A 19,469-nucleotide genomic window follows, 5' to 3' on the forward strand; every position below is an offset into this window, starting at 1 on the left:
TCAAAACAAAGCATTTTCCAACCCAAATCTTTCACTTTTTTAATCCTTTTTCCCCCCACCAGATCTCAATCTGATTATCTTTCAGAACCTCTGCTTTCTTTCCTCTGAAACATACCCAGTGTAATGTAAATACAGCTTCATACTTATCTGTTTCTAACTGCAGGTATTCTACAATTCCTAATGAGACTATATAAATAATAAAAATAATTAAAAACCAATAATATATGCAGTGGAAGCTCCCTCTGGCACTGTAAGCTGCCTCGTTTCCATCAACTGTTGCATGAAAGTGCTCTGGATCACTGTACTTTTGTAACTGATGATTAATTGAAAAACAGATTTCTTGTATTGGGATGAATGATCTGGGTGCACTGACCTCCCTTCTTAAAGATTTTTGCTTTTTAGCCAGTTAAAACATCTTGAACAGCAAAGGTGTGCTGACATTAATGTGATTGGAGTTCTAACATTGTTTTTGTTGAGTCTTTGTTGGACAGTGGTTTTATTTTTTATTTTATGGCAAAACTTAAAATATTGCATTTCTAAATCATCTGTGGTTTGGAAAGGGATTATCTTTACTAATTTTTGTTTGTTTATCTTGGATTCTTAAATTAATGCTTTTTTATTGCAAAGATACTAGTGTAGAGAAGCTTTACATTTACTGTACAGCTCTTAAATCCTCAACTGTGGAGTTACTTGCATTTGCTGCTGAAAATAGAAGGAACGTATTTGTGCACAGAACATTTTTCTTAATCTAAATCCAAGAAAAACATATTTGTATCTAAAGATGGAGGAAAAGGTAGCCCTGGTCCTGTATCTGTTGGATGTGGGGGAAGAAAAAGCAGGGAAACAGAAGCTTTCAGCACTTTGGTGAAGGACAGTGATCTCCTGCCCTTTCTGTTTACTTAGCCTTTTGAATTTACAGAAGTGTAGAGACTGAACTGTAACTTGTTAGGTCGATCCTCAAGTGCATTCCAGTTGATCTGTCTGTCCCGTAGACTCTAGTTCAGGTTGTACACGGGCCTTTAGGAATTTGCTATTAACTGTTTGCTCTCATCTGCAAATGATGTGGAGAAGTATGGGTACTTCAAGACTTTCATTTTAATTAAAATAATGAAAGTCGTGTTGTTAAATGACAGTCATGCAGATAAAACTGCAGGGAATTATGTTGAAACCATCAAATTAATTTACTGTTCTTGCTTCTTTGTCAGAGTTGTTCTGAAACGTGATTTTTTTTTCCTGAAAGCTTTGTTCCTGAAGGCACATCTGTGAAAATAGACACGGGCTCATAAATTCTAACTTGAAATTTTTAAAAAGTTAAACTTTACTTAGATTTTTTTTTTTAGTTAATAAGGTAAACTAGACTGGAGTTTTGTGGTTTATATAAGCATCTGCAGGAAGAAACCCCAGGGTCTTTGTGCAGAATTGATGGACTTCAACAGGAGTGGGTAGTGTTTGAAGTGATGTATTCTTCACCTTCAGGTCTGAGAGCTCTGCTCTTAACCTAGAGGGATAAGTCATTAATTGATCTCCTGCCTTTAGTTCTTGGTCTCCTTCTATTTTGCATTTCTAAACAAAAAATGTAGTGCAACATTAAGTGTATTTAAATGTCCTTGCACCAAGACAGAATGTGGGCAAATTATTGGGTTTGATAAGCATTTTAAAAAACATGTAAATAAGATGAAATGCTAGGAATTATATGGATATAACAAAAGGGAAGAGTGGTGGCTTTCAGTTATGAGACAGACCGTCAGATTGAGAGTTCTTTTATCACATTCATCTACACCAGTATTTGTGCAGTGTAAAAATAATGTAAGTGGTGAGCATAGATATATCAGGTCAGAATCCTTGGTTTTTCTATGTTGTGTACATATATTTAATGATTTATTATCAGATTATACAATTTCATGTTGTCTCCAGGTGTTCAGTCCCTCCATAGATCTCTTTGATAAATGCTGAAACAAGTACCATGTTCGGTAAAATTAATTTTTCCAATCAAATAGAAGAAATACGTTCTTGAATCATTTGGACAGTCAGCTCTTTCTGGGGACAGACTACACTTAAAGGTTAATTTCTATCTTTATTTGCTTCTTGATGCTTCTTGGCGAAGATTTATAGCAACTTTACTGAGTTGCTTTCTTATTCTGGCTTACCCAGAGGATGGAATTTGAGATCACCTGTTACTTGAAACCATCAACAATGCAGTGTGCATGTGGACTTTGTGTTAGCCCGCCATGTTTAACTTCATGTTTGTTGTTCCCGTTTGGCACAAAATAATCCATTTGTCTGCTTTGCCTCTGCTTCTGGCAAATGGAGGTTGAGTGGGTGGCTGGCTGTTAAAAGGTGGTATACTGTGTGTACAGAGGAAGTTAGTGTAAGTTAGTGTTAGGCTTTAACAGCATTGAAGAGTCACCGCTGCTTAGACTCTGACAAATAGAAATAAAGGAGTTAAATACAAAAATGTATTTATATTGTTTGTTTAGTTAACATGGAAATGTAGAGGTTTTCTGGATGGATTCATTTCAGCGGACTATTGTGCCAGTGCTTTGGGAAGTTAGAAATACCTTCATCCAACTTGAGACTGAGATAATTGCACCTCACTTAGTCTCACTTCTACCAGTTGTGATTGTTTTGTTGGATTGGGGAGAGGTGGTTTTTTCTGTAAGATTGATCACAAAGTGTTTTTCTTAAACCAGTGTGTACTTAAAACTATCTTTTGTCTTTCTGGAAACACTGTAATTTTATTTTTGACTTCGTAATAGGCACAGAAAAGGTACGGCAAGCTCAGGACTGCAAGGACCTCCATGTTGTAAACCCCGATTGGCTGTGGAGCTGCCTGGAGCGCTGGGACAAGGTTGAGGAACAGCTCTTTCCCTTGAAGGATGACTATATCAAAACACACAGGTAAGTGGGAACTTGGGAGAGTAGGGGCCATGAAAATAGGTTATTCATACAACTACTCTAATTTGTTAATGCAGATATAAAATCGGTTTCCGACAAATTCAGAATGGCATGCAATGCTTACAGATTTTATGAAAGACCCTCTGGTTTTCTGGTTTTGTCTGTTTCTATGCTTGTGGAATAATTGCTGGAGGTGACATAGAAATTAAACTTATGTTTTTAGAGAAGATACAGCATTGAAGAAGCTTTCAGGGTGGAGTCCAGCTGACATGAGGAATCCATTCCACAGGAGTTTCTGTAGGCCGGTAACCTTAGGTGTCGGCAATGCCAGGAGAACTTGGTGTACTAACTCTAAGAGGAATTGCTCAGGGTGGAGCGGTGTGGAGGCATCGTGGCCAGGCTCTGTGATAAGTGGGAACCTGAGGTACCATGGAGCTGGTACGCTGCACATTTGCCACCCTGGGCAACAGTCTGTCATGCTTTTGACGAAATGCTTTCCTTTTGGTAAAATTTATTCATTATAATACCAAAACACACCCCCATCCCAAAAGCTACCCACCTGTAAGGTGCGACCACCCCTCACTGGGCATGCACTTTGAATTTTTTCTAGTCTACACCTTTAAAAGCAAAGCAAGAAATTTTATACTGACCATAAAGGTATGTATGACTACAGTCACTCAAGCTCCACCTGACAGGTAAAAAATAACTTAAGAGAAAAAGGGTGTTAGGGAAGATACTGACTTCTGGGACCAGTCGATGGGCTGAGCTTCTGTTCCCCCCACTGGGACACCTTTGGGTAGGATTTGAACACTTGGTAATACTAAGGGTTTCCCTGGGAAAACTTAAACCTCTATATAGAGTCACTTTAAATCTCTAATGTGTTAGAATTGCTTCATTTTTTTTAATGTACTTGTAGCCAAGCAGTGTTGCTCATATCCTTGGTATTTATGTGTGTCTTGTAGCCAGCAAATTTATCACTGGTAATCCAAAGAACCTGTGTATCTCTTGCTTTAATAAATTACACTATTCATTAATCTAGCTGTGATAGTTCTCATTGAATACGATTGGCCTTATAATGTTAAATTGGGCATCTGCCAAATTAGTTACTAACCACAAATACTCTGATGGGTAGTTACATCTACAGTCCTTAGAAAATAAACCGTTGACCAAGTCTGAGACTAAGACTGGACTTAGCCGCACCTAGACTCCTCTCAGAAATGGAGTTTAGAAAGCAAGGGGGTCCTGTCTGAACCTCGTGACTTAACAGAGGGGTCTCCCCCTAGCCACTCCTCAGATTCATACTATTAATGCAACAATGCTGCTTAAACTGAAGACTGTTAAGGGACTGGGAGGCAGTCAGCAGCTAGCAGAATCAGGAGAAACCTGTGGTACCAGTAGTTTCTTTAGCATTTGTCATTGTTAGCAGTCTTCAGCTGGAGCAGCTGACCTTGTCAGCTCATCCACAAACTAACACAGAGAATGCCACCAAGGTGCAGGACCATTCATGCTGCCAAATGGATTAAAAAAATGTATGCACTCCCACAACATGAAAAATTCATCAAGTATGGCAAGGAAGAGAGAAACAGAAAAATACAGCAGAAGAATCTAAGTGTTTGGAAGGCAAAAACTAGAAACAACTGGAAGAAAGGAAATAGTGAGAGAATAGGAGATTTGTCATTAAAAGAAAAAGTGAAGGAGAAACAGTTAAAAATGAATGCACTAGGATGACAGCAAATAAAAGGGACAGCCAAAAATTTCGTTAACACAGAGGTAGTCAGGGCTATTAAGGACAGTCCCCTCTAGGAAAGTGCTATGGGTAAAATAATTCATGACAAGATACTGTAGAGCCAGCTCCTGCTTCTTGACTTGTTATCTGTTTGGATGGACTCACATTAATAGTGTCTTGCAAGCCGAATGGAGGCCCTTCCCTTCTGTGGTTAGGCAGAAAGGGGCATAGCATATTGGGTTTTCTATATGAAACTGATAGTGGTGTGATTGACTAAGTAGACCAGAGATCTGCTTTCTGCTTAGAAGATGCTAGCCCTCTGAGGGCAGAGTGTGTGTGTGCAAAGTCCTCACAGGCTCTTAAGACACCAAAAGTAGAAATGGCTGGAAGTGAGATCACTTATCAAATGGGGGACTAGGTAGAGAGCCAGGATCTCTAAAACTTATGTAGCCTACTTATGGCTTGACTAGAATACTTTTTTTTAAAGTGCTATCAGAATTTTTTAATCAAACTTGGAATATTTGTTTGGGGTGTTTAACTTGTCTCAGAGGCCTGGCACTGACAGGTTCTCAGTAGAAATCTGGACAGTGGTTTGTAAGTACCATTTTTTGCTGTCTAGATGAATGTTGGTCTTTCTACCTATCTTAATTTACTCTTCTGTTTTATTGAAATGCAATGATGATTTTTCCTACTTCTGTGTTTCAAATACAATGTACCTTCACACTTTACCTCACTCCCCGTGCCCACCCCCGCACACCCCCACCTTAGTCAGTAGGACATCTATCTTAATGCAAATACTTCTACTTTATTAACCCAACATGTGCAGCTTCTTTGGAAACTATTTACTCTTTGCTGAGTCTGCTTGAAATAGTGATTACTGGTACAAAGTACTTATGAACTAGGTGAGGAATGAACTGTGAGAAAATATTTGCATACAAAATGAGCTTGAGAATAGCAAAAAAGAATACGTAAGCTTGGAATTGGTTGACCTTAAGTATTAATGCTACAAGCCTACTTCAGAAACATCCATGAAAGCATATGGCAAAAACTCCAGTTTCGTGGCATTTCTAATATTTGTTACAATACAGTTTAACTGTTTTTTTCTATAGCATCAGTTTCATGGTGTGTAACATGCAGTTTTATTTGAATATTTTTAAAAATTATTCAATTGGCTTCCTTTTTTTGTGGCACTTCATCATACTATGCCATAACGGTGATTCCTGCAGAATGATATCTGAATGTTTCTGCTGACACTTACAAAATCATGTTTTAAAAAGCAACAGTGTGGTCATAGGCGACTTAGTATTTTAACAAATTAGTTTGGATGACTTGCAAATTAATACCCTGTGTTTATTTTCTCTCAGAGCCAAATCGGAGAGCAAATACTAAGATCTATTACAACAGCATGCTTTTCTCTGTTGCATGTATGCAGATTATCATGCTACTCCAGTTGTTCGGTTGTTACTACCTGGAAGCAATTTCAGTAACTTTATATATTGAGACACTTTAAGGCATGTTTAATAATTTCATAATAATGTAAATATGACATTATCTGTGTCTTTGCATTTTTCTGTTTTAAATTCATTGAGACTTTAATGGGGGTGGGGAGAAGAAATGTTTCTTCAGAAGTCTTCTCAACAATTTTCCATGTCCATCCCCATCCACCCCCTCCTTTTCCCATAGAAAATGGGAATGCTCATTTTTTCTGTTCTGGTTAGATAGCTTATTTAAATTTCTGAAGCAATATTTTTCTGAACTTCATCCAACAGAGAGAACAGCCCTGCCACATTTCCTGATACACACAGCACATTTCAGACAGCTCTGTTTCACCCAACACCCATCCATCCAAAGTCTCAACCTGGTCCTGAAGTTCGACTTTATGATCCTAACACTGGAAAACTAATCAGGAAGGGCGCTCAGACCTCTGGCCAGTCGATGTACATCCAGTCTCCAGCTCCTCCTATCACCTTACCAGTCCACGGTGAACACTCGTCCTTCAGGTACCTAAAGCATAGCTAAGAGTCACCTCAATTATATTTTCAGAAGCTGTAGTATATTTAACTCTTGTTATCTTTTGCATTTGATCAAATAGTCATCTTTGCTTTAGTTACTTTGTTTGCTTTCTAAAAAGCCAAGGAAATGAGTGAAAGTGAGTAGTCAGCTGAAGTGAAATCATGATGCTAGAATTCCAGATGCTTTTTGTGCCTTACCTAAGTGCAACTAGAAACCTCAGAACAAATGAATGCAGCGTGTAGTTTATGCACTCTAAAGAATGTTAGAATAACTCATCTCTGAAGTGGGGCAGGCTAATGTTTTTTAACAAGTCTTAGAATACTGGATTGGGTTTCTGTCTGTAAAATATATCTACTAGCATTTGACTTTTGATTATAAAATTTTCCTCCTCACTTAATTCCGTCAAATGGGACATCAGCTTTGTGTTTTGTTTTGCAGACAGATTATTAAATAAGGCCATATGACCAAGTGCTAGTTAATCCTTAGATCGTTAAATCAAGACGCTAAAGCAGCAGGAGGAGGAAGCAACATGCTTTTTGAAGTACAAAGGCTAGCATCTGGACTTTGTCAAAATTTGTGGATTTGCTTAAGCTACAGAGACAACACTTGTCTCTTAAGGATGCGGAAAATATCTAAAACTCATGCCTAAGTATCTACATAAAAGATGTAACTTTCTAGAATGCTAACAAGTTTAAGAAGGTTTATTGACTCCAGTGGTAAAGAATCATCCAGTTGAAGGCAAAGCTTTTGTCTTCATAAAATGTAATCAAAATTCCTTTGTACAATGTGATCAGAGTATAGCAGTTGTTATAAAGCAATTCAGTTTTCCAAGCAACCACAAAAATACAAAGCACAATTATAAATGCACACAGTTTTCTACCTTTCTGCTCCCTCCCCTGCCATTTTTGCTGTGTATCACCTGTAAGGGTTTTGTATATTAGTGTAGCTTGTTATGCTTCCACTCTATCTTCCTGTTGCTAAATTATTTCATCCTATGGTGTTTTGTTGTCATCTTTTTATAGGCATTTTCTTATTTCAGCTTCCTTGTTTCTGTCAACACAGATCCTTTGATTCTCTTTTGTGAAGACATCTTGTTTTCAGTTCCCTTTTTAATTGTGTCTTTAAAGTCTGTATTTTACTTTACTATGACATGTTATACAAACAGGAAAAACTTGGAATCATCAGAACACAGCATGGATCCAGAAGGCAGCTGAAACGCTTCTGGTTTTGTCAGTTATTGTGGACAAGAATTTGTCTAGAAATAGAGCTGGGAATGTTGTACGTGCATAGAATTGTCATGACACTTCTAAGATGCCTCAATATGATGGTTTATGTTGATATTAATGCATCATTCAATGCTTTAAAAAGAATAGGTTTTGATGTTTGTTCTACCTTTGACAACAACTTAATGAAGAGTTATGTCCACACGTAAGCCTATTTTTGTTTAATGCAGAGGTGCTTCTTCACTTGAACATCTTACGGGAAAGGGGAGAAATATACTTCAGCTCTCCTCTTAGTTGTTTCTCAGAGGCCCAGACAGGTTTTGGGGGTGGAGTGAGACTGTATCTCCTTTCTGCTCCCTTATTTTATTTCGCTTAGGCATTTTTTGACTGTCAGTGCTCAGGGTTGAGATACTTTAATCTAAGAAAGTTAATACAGTCACAAAGTGCTGCAAGTTCACCCAATAACTAAGCAGCTGTAAGAAAAGAGATTAGCATAAGATATATGCTGGGAAATAGTATTTTCACCATCACTTCCTGTTGATTTGTTCCTAGTGGTAAAACTACTGACCTGTAAACACTGATCTCTTAATTGGGGCATGTCTGTATTCCTCAGAGCAGTTCCGCTATCTTCAGTTAAGATGGTGAGGAGTGTCTTGATAAAGTCTAGGAGGAAAGCAGTGCAGTGATCAAATACTGCTTTAAGTGGTTTTAATGGATAGGAAGTACAGTGCAGACAGAGCATGAAGGCTGTAAAGAAGTAACAAAAAGCCAAATAGCAACAGCTTTGAGTGTTGACTGAGCAAGAGCTGAGGCAGAAGTACTGTATCATCGCTTTGCTTTGTCTTAATGCATTCATCAATGATAGCTTTTAAAAAAAGCTTCACATCTAATTTAAAAATTGATGTGTTACTTGACCTTAGAAAAAATTACCTTAGTGCAGCAATTTCTTGGGAAAGAGCAAAGTGTTTTGCATTCTGACAGACTTCGTGTGCTCATATGTTCACCTCCTAGAGAAAGATGAGAGTAATTGTAACTAAGTCATTGAATTTAAGCAGAGTTAGATAAAGCTGCCAACACTCACAACTGTTCCTGTTGTGGGTGGACATAGTCGAAGCCACCAATAATCTTCTTTGATGGTTTCTGAAAACTTAATCTGATTCTGAATTTCAGACAATGGGCAACAAAATTGCACTGCTGAGAAAGGAAAACCCTTGGAGATGATAGCTGCATGTGACATAACAATGGTACTTGGTGTCTTACTATAGGAATAGACCTTAAAAGATATTATCCTGAAAGGCTGGTTACTGAAAAGGGCTTCAAGTTATCTGAGTACCATTTCATATGAACTGTTTCAGTTCTCACTTTTTATTTTATTTTGGGTTCAACACTTTTAGTTTTTCTGGGATTCAACTTGAAACATAATTTAAAATAGAATATGATTAGTTTAAACATTTACATGCAATTTGCAGTGAAACTGTTACCAGTGAATTACAGATGGTTCAATTAATTTGGTCAGTGTTTCGTGCGACAGGCATTGATCTTGCCATTGTGTTTGGCTCTGTGAGGCTTAAACACCTGCTTTTTGTCGTGGCTGTCACAGCCGGAGTGGAAGGGTGGTAAAGAGTTTACAGCTGTATTGGAAGGGAAGGAATGCAGTACTGCTCGGTGGCGGCTGGCAGCAGCTCTTTTCAGAGAACAGAAAGGATTCCTCTTTAAAAATAACCTGCCTGTCATAGCTGTACCTCAACAACTTGCATTCTCATGTAGAATTTGCATTCTACAAACATTACAGTAAACAGTAAAGTTGTAACAGGTCATGAGAAGTGTAATGTAGTTTTGTCCCCAAAAATGCTAATGGCATATTGGACTAGAATAAAGACAAAATATTACAGGCTAAATTCTAGTGAATGCTAGTAATACACTAAGCAGTGAAGCAAGGTTTAAAATATGGGTATAATTTACATATGAGAAGTGAAAAGTGGTACTCTGGTTTTAAATAATGCTAAGATGAACCAAATATTTGGGTTGGAAAGGCATGTCAAACAGGTGGTGGCTAAAGCAATTCTTTAAGATTCATATAAATTCATTTAACTTATAAATTTTGTCTTAATTTACATGCTCATTGTTAAATTTTCTCCTATCTAATGTCTTGTTATGACAGCAAAAATGTGAATTACCAAATTAAAATCATCAATGGAACTTAAATATTTTTAACATTTTTCATTATGATAATGCTATTTTAGCTTTTGCCCTAGTGCCGTATCAATGAAAGTGTTAAGATGCTTGTTACTTCCACAGATGTTGAACCCACCCTGCATGTGGTGAGTTCTAGTGCACGTGCACGTCCTTGTGCATGTAAGATTGGGAAATGTCAACCAACCTGTGCATGGTTGAATATGGTGTTATTTTTGAAAAAGTACTCATGAATCTCATCTGATTAGAAATAAATGTAAATTCCTGCATTTGTATGTCCTTAAATTTTAATTGACGTAATGAGCAGCGGAAAAATGTAAAGCCTGAAAAATGTCTTTGATAAAATAAAAACATTTCTTACAAACCTTGAAGTCTTTTGTTTTATATTGTTTTTTTGAATGCTTTGGTGAGAAGTCCAGTGTTTCTTATATAGTAGCAGCTGGAAAATACTGGAGGAAAAATCTGAAAAACCTTTAGAAGCTATTAATATAGCTATTTTACAGTTAATATTTCTGTATAATAATGTGATCAAGGATGATATCACATTTTATTCTTGGGGGGTTTATTTTTTTAACAATGGTGGAGCCTTCAGGACTAACCTGAGACTTGTAATATTTCTGCATATTATTGCTTGAGTAAAAAATTTCTTAGCTATGTCTAGTCTTGCATGCAGTATTTCCAGAATTACTGTCAATACAATTTTCATTATATATGATGCAAAATAATTCCTGCCCTCTGCCACCAGTTGAGATGAGGGCAATGTTCTCTAAAGTGTTCAAATAAAAAATAAAGAAGAATACAATGATACAGGAACTGCAAAAGGAGGAATTCTCACTGTCATCAGTATGATAATGTGTTCTTAAAAAAAAAAAACCTAGATTAATTTCTAGTGTAAGAAAATCTGCTTGGCTGCCTGCTACATATAACTTATGTGTAATTCTTGCATGGCCAAGCTTGTAATGTTTTTAATGCAGTTGTCTAAGATGCTTATACCTTTTGTTTTGTCATTCTCTGTTTTACTAAGGATGTAGGTAGCTCCTCCACCTTTCTCTTGGCTAGGGTACCTATTAAAAAGGCATGGAAATCATATTTTAAAAGATCCTTTTGTAAAATATAGTGGAATGTTGTATTTTTTTTCCTTTTTTACCTCTGAAAGTTATTGTCTGAGAGCAGTTTAATAGCAAAAGAAAGCTGTGTGGTCTTGTAAAATAGAAAACATTTAAGGGGGGTGGGGGGTGGCAGGACCCAAACTATGAAGCTGTGATGAAAATTTCTAAGGGAAAAACTGTTTGGTTTGTCCATTTGCACAACATCTAAATCATTGGTTTTGCTTCATAGGAGATTCCAGTGCACAGAAATGACAAACTGTGAAGGGGAACATTTCTTCTGTGTTGCTGAGTAGTGCTGAGCTGATGGGGGTCTTCTGCAGCAGACAGCACAGTTCTGGGTGGCACAGCAATGGCTTGGTTCTCTTCCCCCATGACCCACCCCCAATTAAAAAAAATGTGATTTCACATCTCCTGTACCTATCCATGGGATTTGAGAGGAGATAGACATGTATTTAGGAAATAGGAGCCCTCAAAATGAGCTTGATTGATAGCTTTGTATGGCTTTCAGATGTCATACATTCTGGGATTAAATTACTGATGTAGAAAAAAACCAAACATGATGTTTAGATGTTTAGAAGCTGTCATGTTCACGAGAGGAGAAACAATTTTGTAGAACCTTACCTGGGACTGGATTTACATAATTTAATAATGGCTTTTTTTTGGGTGGGGCTGTTGTTCAAAAGCTGTTTCTTGAAAATTCAGGCTTGATGAGAAGCAGCCATCCTGTGCTGAAACTGTTGTCAGCAGAGGCCATGCTGTACCCTTTCTTAATCGCCACCACCCTCAAACAGCTTGATGATATCTCACCTAGTTACAACTTCAAACAGCTCGTGATTTCAAATACAGTCACTTTTATACTTGTGGTAATCATTCTCCACACAGAGTCTTGTGGCTAACATAAATCATCTGTGATCCATGAGCTTTGTGACCTGAGATCTTTGAACAGGATTTAGGTTGGCGCTGAGCTGCTCTAATGTGTTCCAGGAAGTTAGCGTGACAGCCCAATATTCATAGTTAAACTGTATTGTGTAGCAGTCTTTGCTTCTCTAAGTCTTTAATACTTAAGTAATAGTCACTGAAAAAAGTTACCCAATAAAGGTAGAAGTCTCCTCCTGTTGATCTAGATGTAGTCTCTTTATTACTATTATGAAGCAATTCCCATAATTATGACTTTATCCATTTTTATGGACATTTTGACATTCCATATCTGCATGTTCTGGTTAAATACAGTAACTAACAAAGTAGCCTTTTTTCTTAGTTTGTGTTTTATTATCATATTTGAATACATGAGCCAAAACCAAATATAGTCTGTTTTGCATCTTGTCCAGGCTTAGCATCTGGGAAGTGTCTGAACATTGAGGCTGCAGAAATGAGCTTTTTACTTGCAAACCTCCTGTCTGTAAGGTTGAGAAATAGAAAGGTATACTTTGAGACTCAAGAATACAAGCAAAACATAGATGAGAGAAAATATATTAGAACCTAAGAATTGTTTCCAGAATGATAAATGTGTTGATGCTCAAGTGGAGTTCGTGCAAACCTTAACATATTTTAAAGGCAGCACATCTGCAGCTACTGAAACTCTTGGCTTCAAGAAAGGTTTGATGGTTACTTACAAGAACAATGGGGAGGCAAGAGAGTTGAGTACCTTGTCAAAGGCAGAATAAGAACTTAAGCCATCAGACTGAAAATGGAAGCAATCATTGGGAGACGTGATCTTTCTTCTGTTGATGAACACAGAAACCTATTAAGCAAAGTTATAGATATTCAGTAGTCATAAATTGTTTATAGGATTTTATTTCTAGACAAGCTGTAAATCAAGTAAATCTTATGTGGGACCCCTGAAATTTTTCAGAGTTGTTCAACCGCATCAACAGCAGATGTTTGAAGAGGAAGACCTACCAGCGAGTGAAAATGAAGAGCAGCCTGGTCCATCTAAGCGGAAACGCCAGCCAAGTATGTCTGAGACAATGCCCCTGTACACCTTATGTAAAGAGGATTTAGAGAGTATGGATAAAGAGGTGAGCTTAACTAATTCTGACAGATTTCTAATGTAATGATAGTTATGCATAACAGTAACTTCTGTTAAATTAGGCATGTCTGAACTGACCTTCTATGCTACTACAGTAGCTTGAAATAAAAGCTACAGCAGACTAAGCAAGTACTATTCAGTCTAAAATGTAGTTATGCTCTGCAAAGCAAGCTTGAATTAAGGAATGGGAGTCCTCTTGTGTGTGAGTAAGCCTTTAAAGCAGAACTTCAGTTAAGAATAGCTTTGTCACATGCAACATGTTATCACATTGCTGTGTGTTTAGCTGTGCCAGATGTCACTTTAAACTGCTTTTATTTCTTAAAAATCTTCAAATGATCAGGACAAAACCAATGGTGGGATGGAAGAGAGGTCTGTGGATGTGAAAGGCACAGGCTGTAGAGAAGATCAGAGAACAAAAGGCGGGGAGCATGGGACCTCGTTATCTGTAGGTGTGTAATTGTGGTGCTGTTAAATCATAGCTATCATGGTTCTGCAGGTGAAGGAAGCTTTCTGTTACAGGGCGAACTGTACTTCTTTCATACAAAAACACATTATTTTAAACTCATTGTGAACCTCTAGCATCTGCTTATTTTTTGCTTATCCTCATCTGCTTTTTCCAAATGAGCTACTGTCTTACATAATATTAAATGATATATCAAGGAAAAAGTACCTATCACTTTGCACCATGTTTTTATGAATTTGTTACACTGTGTGTGACTTTACTATAAAACCTAGTGACCCTGGAGCTTAAATTCATCTTTGAGCTTAGATAATCCACGCGAGTGGGGACATGAGCCTATAACTTGCTAGTTTCTGGCAGTAAGTTGATTACAAGTGTCTAGCTGTAACAGGCCTCAAAGAGTGCGAGAAGGAAACTGCACATTTCACCAGGGAAAGAAAGGGTTTATGTATACAGCATAGTGTAATTTTGAGATGTGGTGTTGCTAGAAAGGTTCTGGAGGAACTTGAGCTGATTTTCTAGGGATAGGTCCAATAACTTTCAACCAATGTGATGATCTAATCAGAATTTCAGATGAGTGTAAGCTTTTAACTTCACCCAGTAACTCTCAGCATTGATGCTTTCAGACTTCTTTTGCTTTTTGTTCCAAAGCATTTTGCCCATTTGATCTCAGACTTTCAGAAGAAATAGTATTTCTTGTCATGATGCCAGTCCCTGAATCCATCTGTGTCTTCCTTCTGGGTTGTCAGTGGTACTTAAAGCAAATTGTTATTATGCACTGTTTTTATGTTTTGGTGTACTAACATTTTTCGAATGGTGTGGCTTTTGGTAAACATTAATGAATTGCTGTTGCAGTGTGTGCACTGAGTCAAAAGAAAGTGTACATGTTTTACAGAATTAATGCGTAAAGTATTGTTCTGTTTTTAAAGATGCTATTTAGGGACCTTGCTAAAAATCTGAATCTCCTGGCACTGTTCATTTTGTGATTGATTTCTCTCTATGCTGCTACAGTTAGACCAAAGAAATTAAGTTTTTTCTACCTATCCTGCAAATATAAACATCTTAAATTGCGATGATCTGTTTTTATATTATGTTTTTAGTTAAGCTGCACATAATCTTTGGAGACTAGGCTACTTGAACTTCAGAACAAATTAAGCCCAAATTCCAATGGATTTTTTTCATAGTTGACTTAGCTTTGGTTCCAGAAGTATGATTTGAGGTTATGGTTGTTGCCAAAAGGTTTCCCTTTGACCAGTCTCTGTTCCTACCCCTGTCTTTATTAAATTAACATTTTTCAGATCCTTGAGCAGCTGAACCAGAAGAAACTCTTCACTTGTTTTTTTTTTTCTGGGGGGGGGTTGGTGGGGAAGAAGGGTGGGAGTTTCTGGTATTTTAGCTCCCCAATATGGTTTGATCAAGGATCAAACATGAGCACTGACATGGGGGGGGGGGGGCACAGAGGACATGTATTGGGAAGGTTGAACTGGACATGGTAGTGCCAGAATGTTGTCTCCTGGGAGCTGACTATAGAGGCAGCGAAGCGGGTCTAACCTTTGTGAACTAGCCTTGGGACTGCTAGCATCACCTTGGTAAAGATGATATACTTACATTTATTGTATGTTAATACAAAATCAGATTTTATGGGGTTGTGTGGGAGTACAATTATGAAATGGGGAGGACATGTGGTAATGGAGTCCATAAAATATAAGTTTAGTGGAGCATACACAGGAGACTCTGCTGTCAGGAACATTATCAAATGAAGTGAAAATAAGCTTGATAAGCATTGCTGGTTAGTGTTCATTTCACTCTGGTGACACTGACTAGTTTAACTTCCACAGAAAGGTGTTTGCCCCTATCTTACTCTTTATCAAAACATGTTACAGGGTAAGAACCTTTCTGCAGTCATGTTACGAAAAGGTGTGAAATTTCTGCTCTCTGCTGCAAAAATGCTTTTGCTTCATTTGTGCCCATTCTAGTGGCTATACCAGCCACAAGATCTACAGCTGCTCAGACTACCTTGCTGGAGAGAAGGAGTTTTTTCAGTCATGGTGGTGATGTGTTGCTCCACAACTACAAGTGGTAGTGCTGAGATTGTTTGGGTTAGGAGTATGTCATCCAAGAGGAGTAAAAGCAAGTTACAGTGTGATTTTGCTGCAGTGTAAGCCAACCCAAGTTTCAGCTGCTGTGTTCCTGCCCCTGAGCCACTGTTGATAATCATGGGACCATACGGCAAGCTAGTTCAGGGAGCTGGTTTGGTCAGAAAAGGATCAGTTTTCAGGTTAATTTTCATCACTACCAGCCTCCTGAAATAACTCTGTTGCCACTGCATGACTACTAGTGCCAGGAGCAGGCAGAAGATGGGAAGAGCTGGGAATGAGCAATGAAGGCAGAACTGCAGCCCTCTAGCTTTAAAGCTGCATCCTTAGTATTTTTGCTGAATGCCCTGGCAAATTCAGATAAGGATTTTTACTAGATCAAAAGGAGTCCTTTAGCTTTAGGCACTGGGTTTTTTTTAATGAAATTAAATAGGAAATGCAAGCGTTTATATACACTGTTCCTGTGGACATAAGCAATAAATAACTCCTCTGTGCTTAACATGGAAAGGAAATCTTGGGTTTTTTCTTTGCAAAAAAATCTCTGAAAAGACCACATAGCCCCAGGCAATACAGAATTTGCATGTAGTTTATACAGGGGAGAGTTTTTCTAGAAGAATCAAGATGGAAACCAATAAAGAGAATTTAATTATGATTTATTCCCAAATTAAATCCCTTTCCTTAACCTATTTAAAAATCTGTTGCTTTTCCTAGTAAAAAAGCAATATCTGTTCCAATATTAGAATCATAGAATCATAAAGGTTGGAAAAGACCTCTAGGATCATCAAGTCCAACAGTCAACCCAACATTACCATGTCTCCTAAACCATGCCCTGAAGTGCTGCGTCTGTATGTCTTTTAAATACCTCCAGGGATAGCAACACTACCACCTCTCTGGACAGCCTGTTCCCAATGCCACGGGGAAGAACTGCCATGGATGGGCATCTCTGCTAAAACTTGATCTTATATGGATTTTTATCTTCTCTTATTTTTGCTGTAATCAGGCTGTGGATACCAAATAGGTCAAAGGAAATTAATAGCATCCCAGCTATTGGGTTGCAGTTTAAGGCCACTTAGCCTTTTGTGTCTTTTTTTTGGTGCCGAGGATCTGGGAGACCAGACCCTATTATAGCTTCTTTCCCTCTGACATGACTGTTTGAGCTTTAGGAAAGTGCAAGAACCTGAGTATTCAATGTAATGGGATTGCTGTTCAAAGGGCAACTGCCAAATCAGTGCATAAGGAATGGATCCCTACTTGGGAAAGACACGGCCTGGTAATACTGCTGCCTCACAGCTGAGAGAACACTTTCTACCTTTTTCTGTGTTAGCCAGACAAAGATGCTTTGCAACTGGTTGCTGCTCTTTGTCTCTGCTATGGAATGGTAAAGGAAAGCAGAATTAAATGGTGCCAGTTAGATTAGCTTGTTTATAGTAATTTTTTAAAGCCTAGATAAATTTTTCTTTTTAAGTAACTTGTTGTCTGATACATGTCCTGCAAAAGATTATTCCATAAAAATTCTATTTATATTGGATTGTATCTAGTATGCTGTAATCTTAATGGTATGTTGCTTGTTTCACCAAAGGGCAAGGATTGAAAATCATCTTTAAAGAGGAAGTCTCCAAACAATTAACTGCAGTCAATAATAACCAACTAGAAATACCTCTTATCCATAATACAATCGCAGGCCCTGGCCCTCGTGGGGCATTTCAATCACCCTGATATTTGCTGGAAAAGCAACACAGTGAGCCATGCATGATCCAGAAGGCTCCTGCAGAGCATCGAGGACTTCTTCTTCATGCAAGTGTAGGAGCCAACAAGGCGAGATGTGCTGCTTGACCTTACACTAAAAAACAAGGAAGGGCTGGTTGAGGATGTGAAAGTTGGGGGTAGCATTGGCTGCAGTGACCATGAGATGGTCAATTTCAGGATACTGCATGGTAGAAGCAGGGCAACAAGTAGAATTACAGCCTTGGACTTCAAGAGGGCCAACTTTGGCCTCGTCAAAGACCTGCTCGGACAAGTCCCATGGGCTAGGGCTCTAGAAGGCAGAGGGGTCCAAGAGAGCTGGTCAGTAGTCAAGGACTGCTTCCTCCAAACTCAAGATTGGTGCATCCCCAGGAGGAAGAAGTCAGGCAGAGGAGCCAGGAAACACACATGTATGAGCAAAGATCTTCTAATGAAACTCAAGTGGAAGAGGGAGGTTCACAGTATGTGGAAAAAGGGACTGGCCACTTGGAAGGAATATAGGAATGTTGTCAGGGTAAGCAGAGATGCAACGAGGAAGGCAAAGGCCCACTTGGAATGAAATCTGGCAAGGGATGCCAAAGATAATAAGAAGGGCTTCTTCAAATACATCAGCAATAAAGGGAAGACTGGGGATACAGTGGGCCCGCTGCTGAATGAGGAAGGGACCCTGGTGATGCAGGATGCAGAGAAGGCAGAGTTACTGAATGCCTTTTTTGCCTTGGTCTTTACTGCTAAGGCTGGCCCTCAGGCATCCCAGCCCCCTGAGAAGAGAGAAAAAATCTGGAGAAAGGAGGACTTGCACTTGGTTCAGTAGGATTGGGTCAGAGATCACCTATGCAAACTGGATCCTCGCAAATCCATGGGCTCCGATGGGATGCACCCGCAAGTGCTGAAGGAGCTGGCAGATGTTCTTGCCAAGCCACTCTCCATCTTTGAAAGGCCTTGGAGGACAGGAGAGGTGCCTGAGGACTGGAGGAAAGCAAATGTCACTCCAGTCTTCAAAAAGAGCAAGGAGGACCTGGGGAACTATAGGCCAGTCAGCCTCACCTCAATCTCTGGAAATGTGATGGAGCAGTTAATCCTGGAGGTCATCTCCAAGCATGTTAGAGGAAAAGGTTATCAGAAGTAGTTAACATGGATTCACCAAGGGAAGATAATGCTTGACCAACCTGATAGCCTTCTATGATGGTGTGACTGGCTGGGTCGACAAAGGGACAGCAGTGGATGTTGTCTATCTTGACTTCAGTAAGGCATTCGACACTGTCTCCCATGGCATCCTTATAGACGAACTAAGGAAGTGTGGGTTGGATGAGTGGACAGTGAGATGGATTAAGAACTGGCTGAACGGCAGAGCTCAGAGGTTGTGATCAATGGGGCAGAATCTGGTTGGAGTCCTGTCACTAGCAGTGTTCCCCAGGGGTCTGTACTGGATCCAGCCCTGTTCAGTATATTCATCAATGACCTGGACAAAATTTGCTGATGATACCAAGCTGGGAGGAGTGGCTGATACACCAGAAGGCTGTGCTGCCATCCAATGAGACCTGGACAGGCTGCAGAGCTGGGCTGAGGGAACCTGATAAAATTCAACAAAAGCAAGTGCAAGGTCCTACACCTGGGGAGGAGCAACCCCATGCACCAGTACAGGTTGGCGGTTGACCTGCTGGAAAGCAGCTCTGGTGAGAAGGACCTGGGAGTGCTGGTGGACATTCATGGCAAGCCCACCCTGAGCCAGCATTGTGCCCTTGTGGCCAAGAGGGCCAACAGTATCCTGGGGTGCATAAAAAGGAGTGTGGCCAGCAGGTCAAGGGAGGCTATCCTCCACCTCTGCTCTTCCCTAGTGAGGCCACACCTGGAGTACTGTGTCCAGTTTTGAGACCCCAGTTTAATAAGGAGAGGGAACTGCTTGAGCAAGTCCAGTGGAGAGCTACCAAGATGATCAGGGGACTGGAGCGTTTCCCTTACGAGGAAAGGCTGAAACACTT

The 19,469-nt window shown here is 39.2% G+C and overlaps 1 protein-coding gene across 4 annotated transcripts in view; it reads left to right on the forward strand.

Moving 5' to 3' along the window:
- Positions 1-19,469, forward strand: part of CTDP1 (CTD phosphatase subunit 1) — a 121,288-nt gene that overhangs the window by 40,989 nt on the left and 60,830 nt on the right. For 3 of the 4 annotated variants that reach the window (XM_064443739.1, XM_064443738.1, XM_064443740.1), the window contains 3 exons: positions 2,757-2,898; positions 6,391-6,621; positions 13,012-13,177. In XM_064443739.1, coding sequence (XP_064299809.1) covers positions 2,757-2,898; positions 6,391-6,621; positions 13,012-13,177 — 539 coding nt within the window. Of the gene's footprint in view, positions 1-2,756; positions 2,899-6,390; positions 6,622-7,799; positions 10,422-13,011; positions 13,178-19,469 lie in introns of those variants that run through there. The other variant, XM_064443741.1, reaches the window with a different exon arrangement.

The sequence above is a fragment of the Phalacrocorax carbo genome, chromosome 2, assembly GCF_963921805.1.
Source record: "Phalacrocorax carbo chromosome 2, bPhaCar2.1, whole genome shotgun sequence".
Taxonomy (NCBI): Eukaryota; Metazoa; Chordata; class Aves; order Suliformes; family Phalacrocoracidae; genus Phalacrocorax; species Phalacrocorax carbo.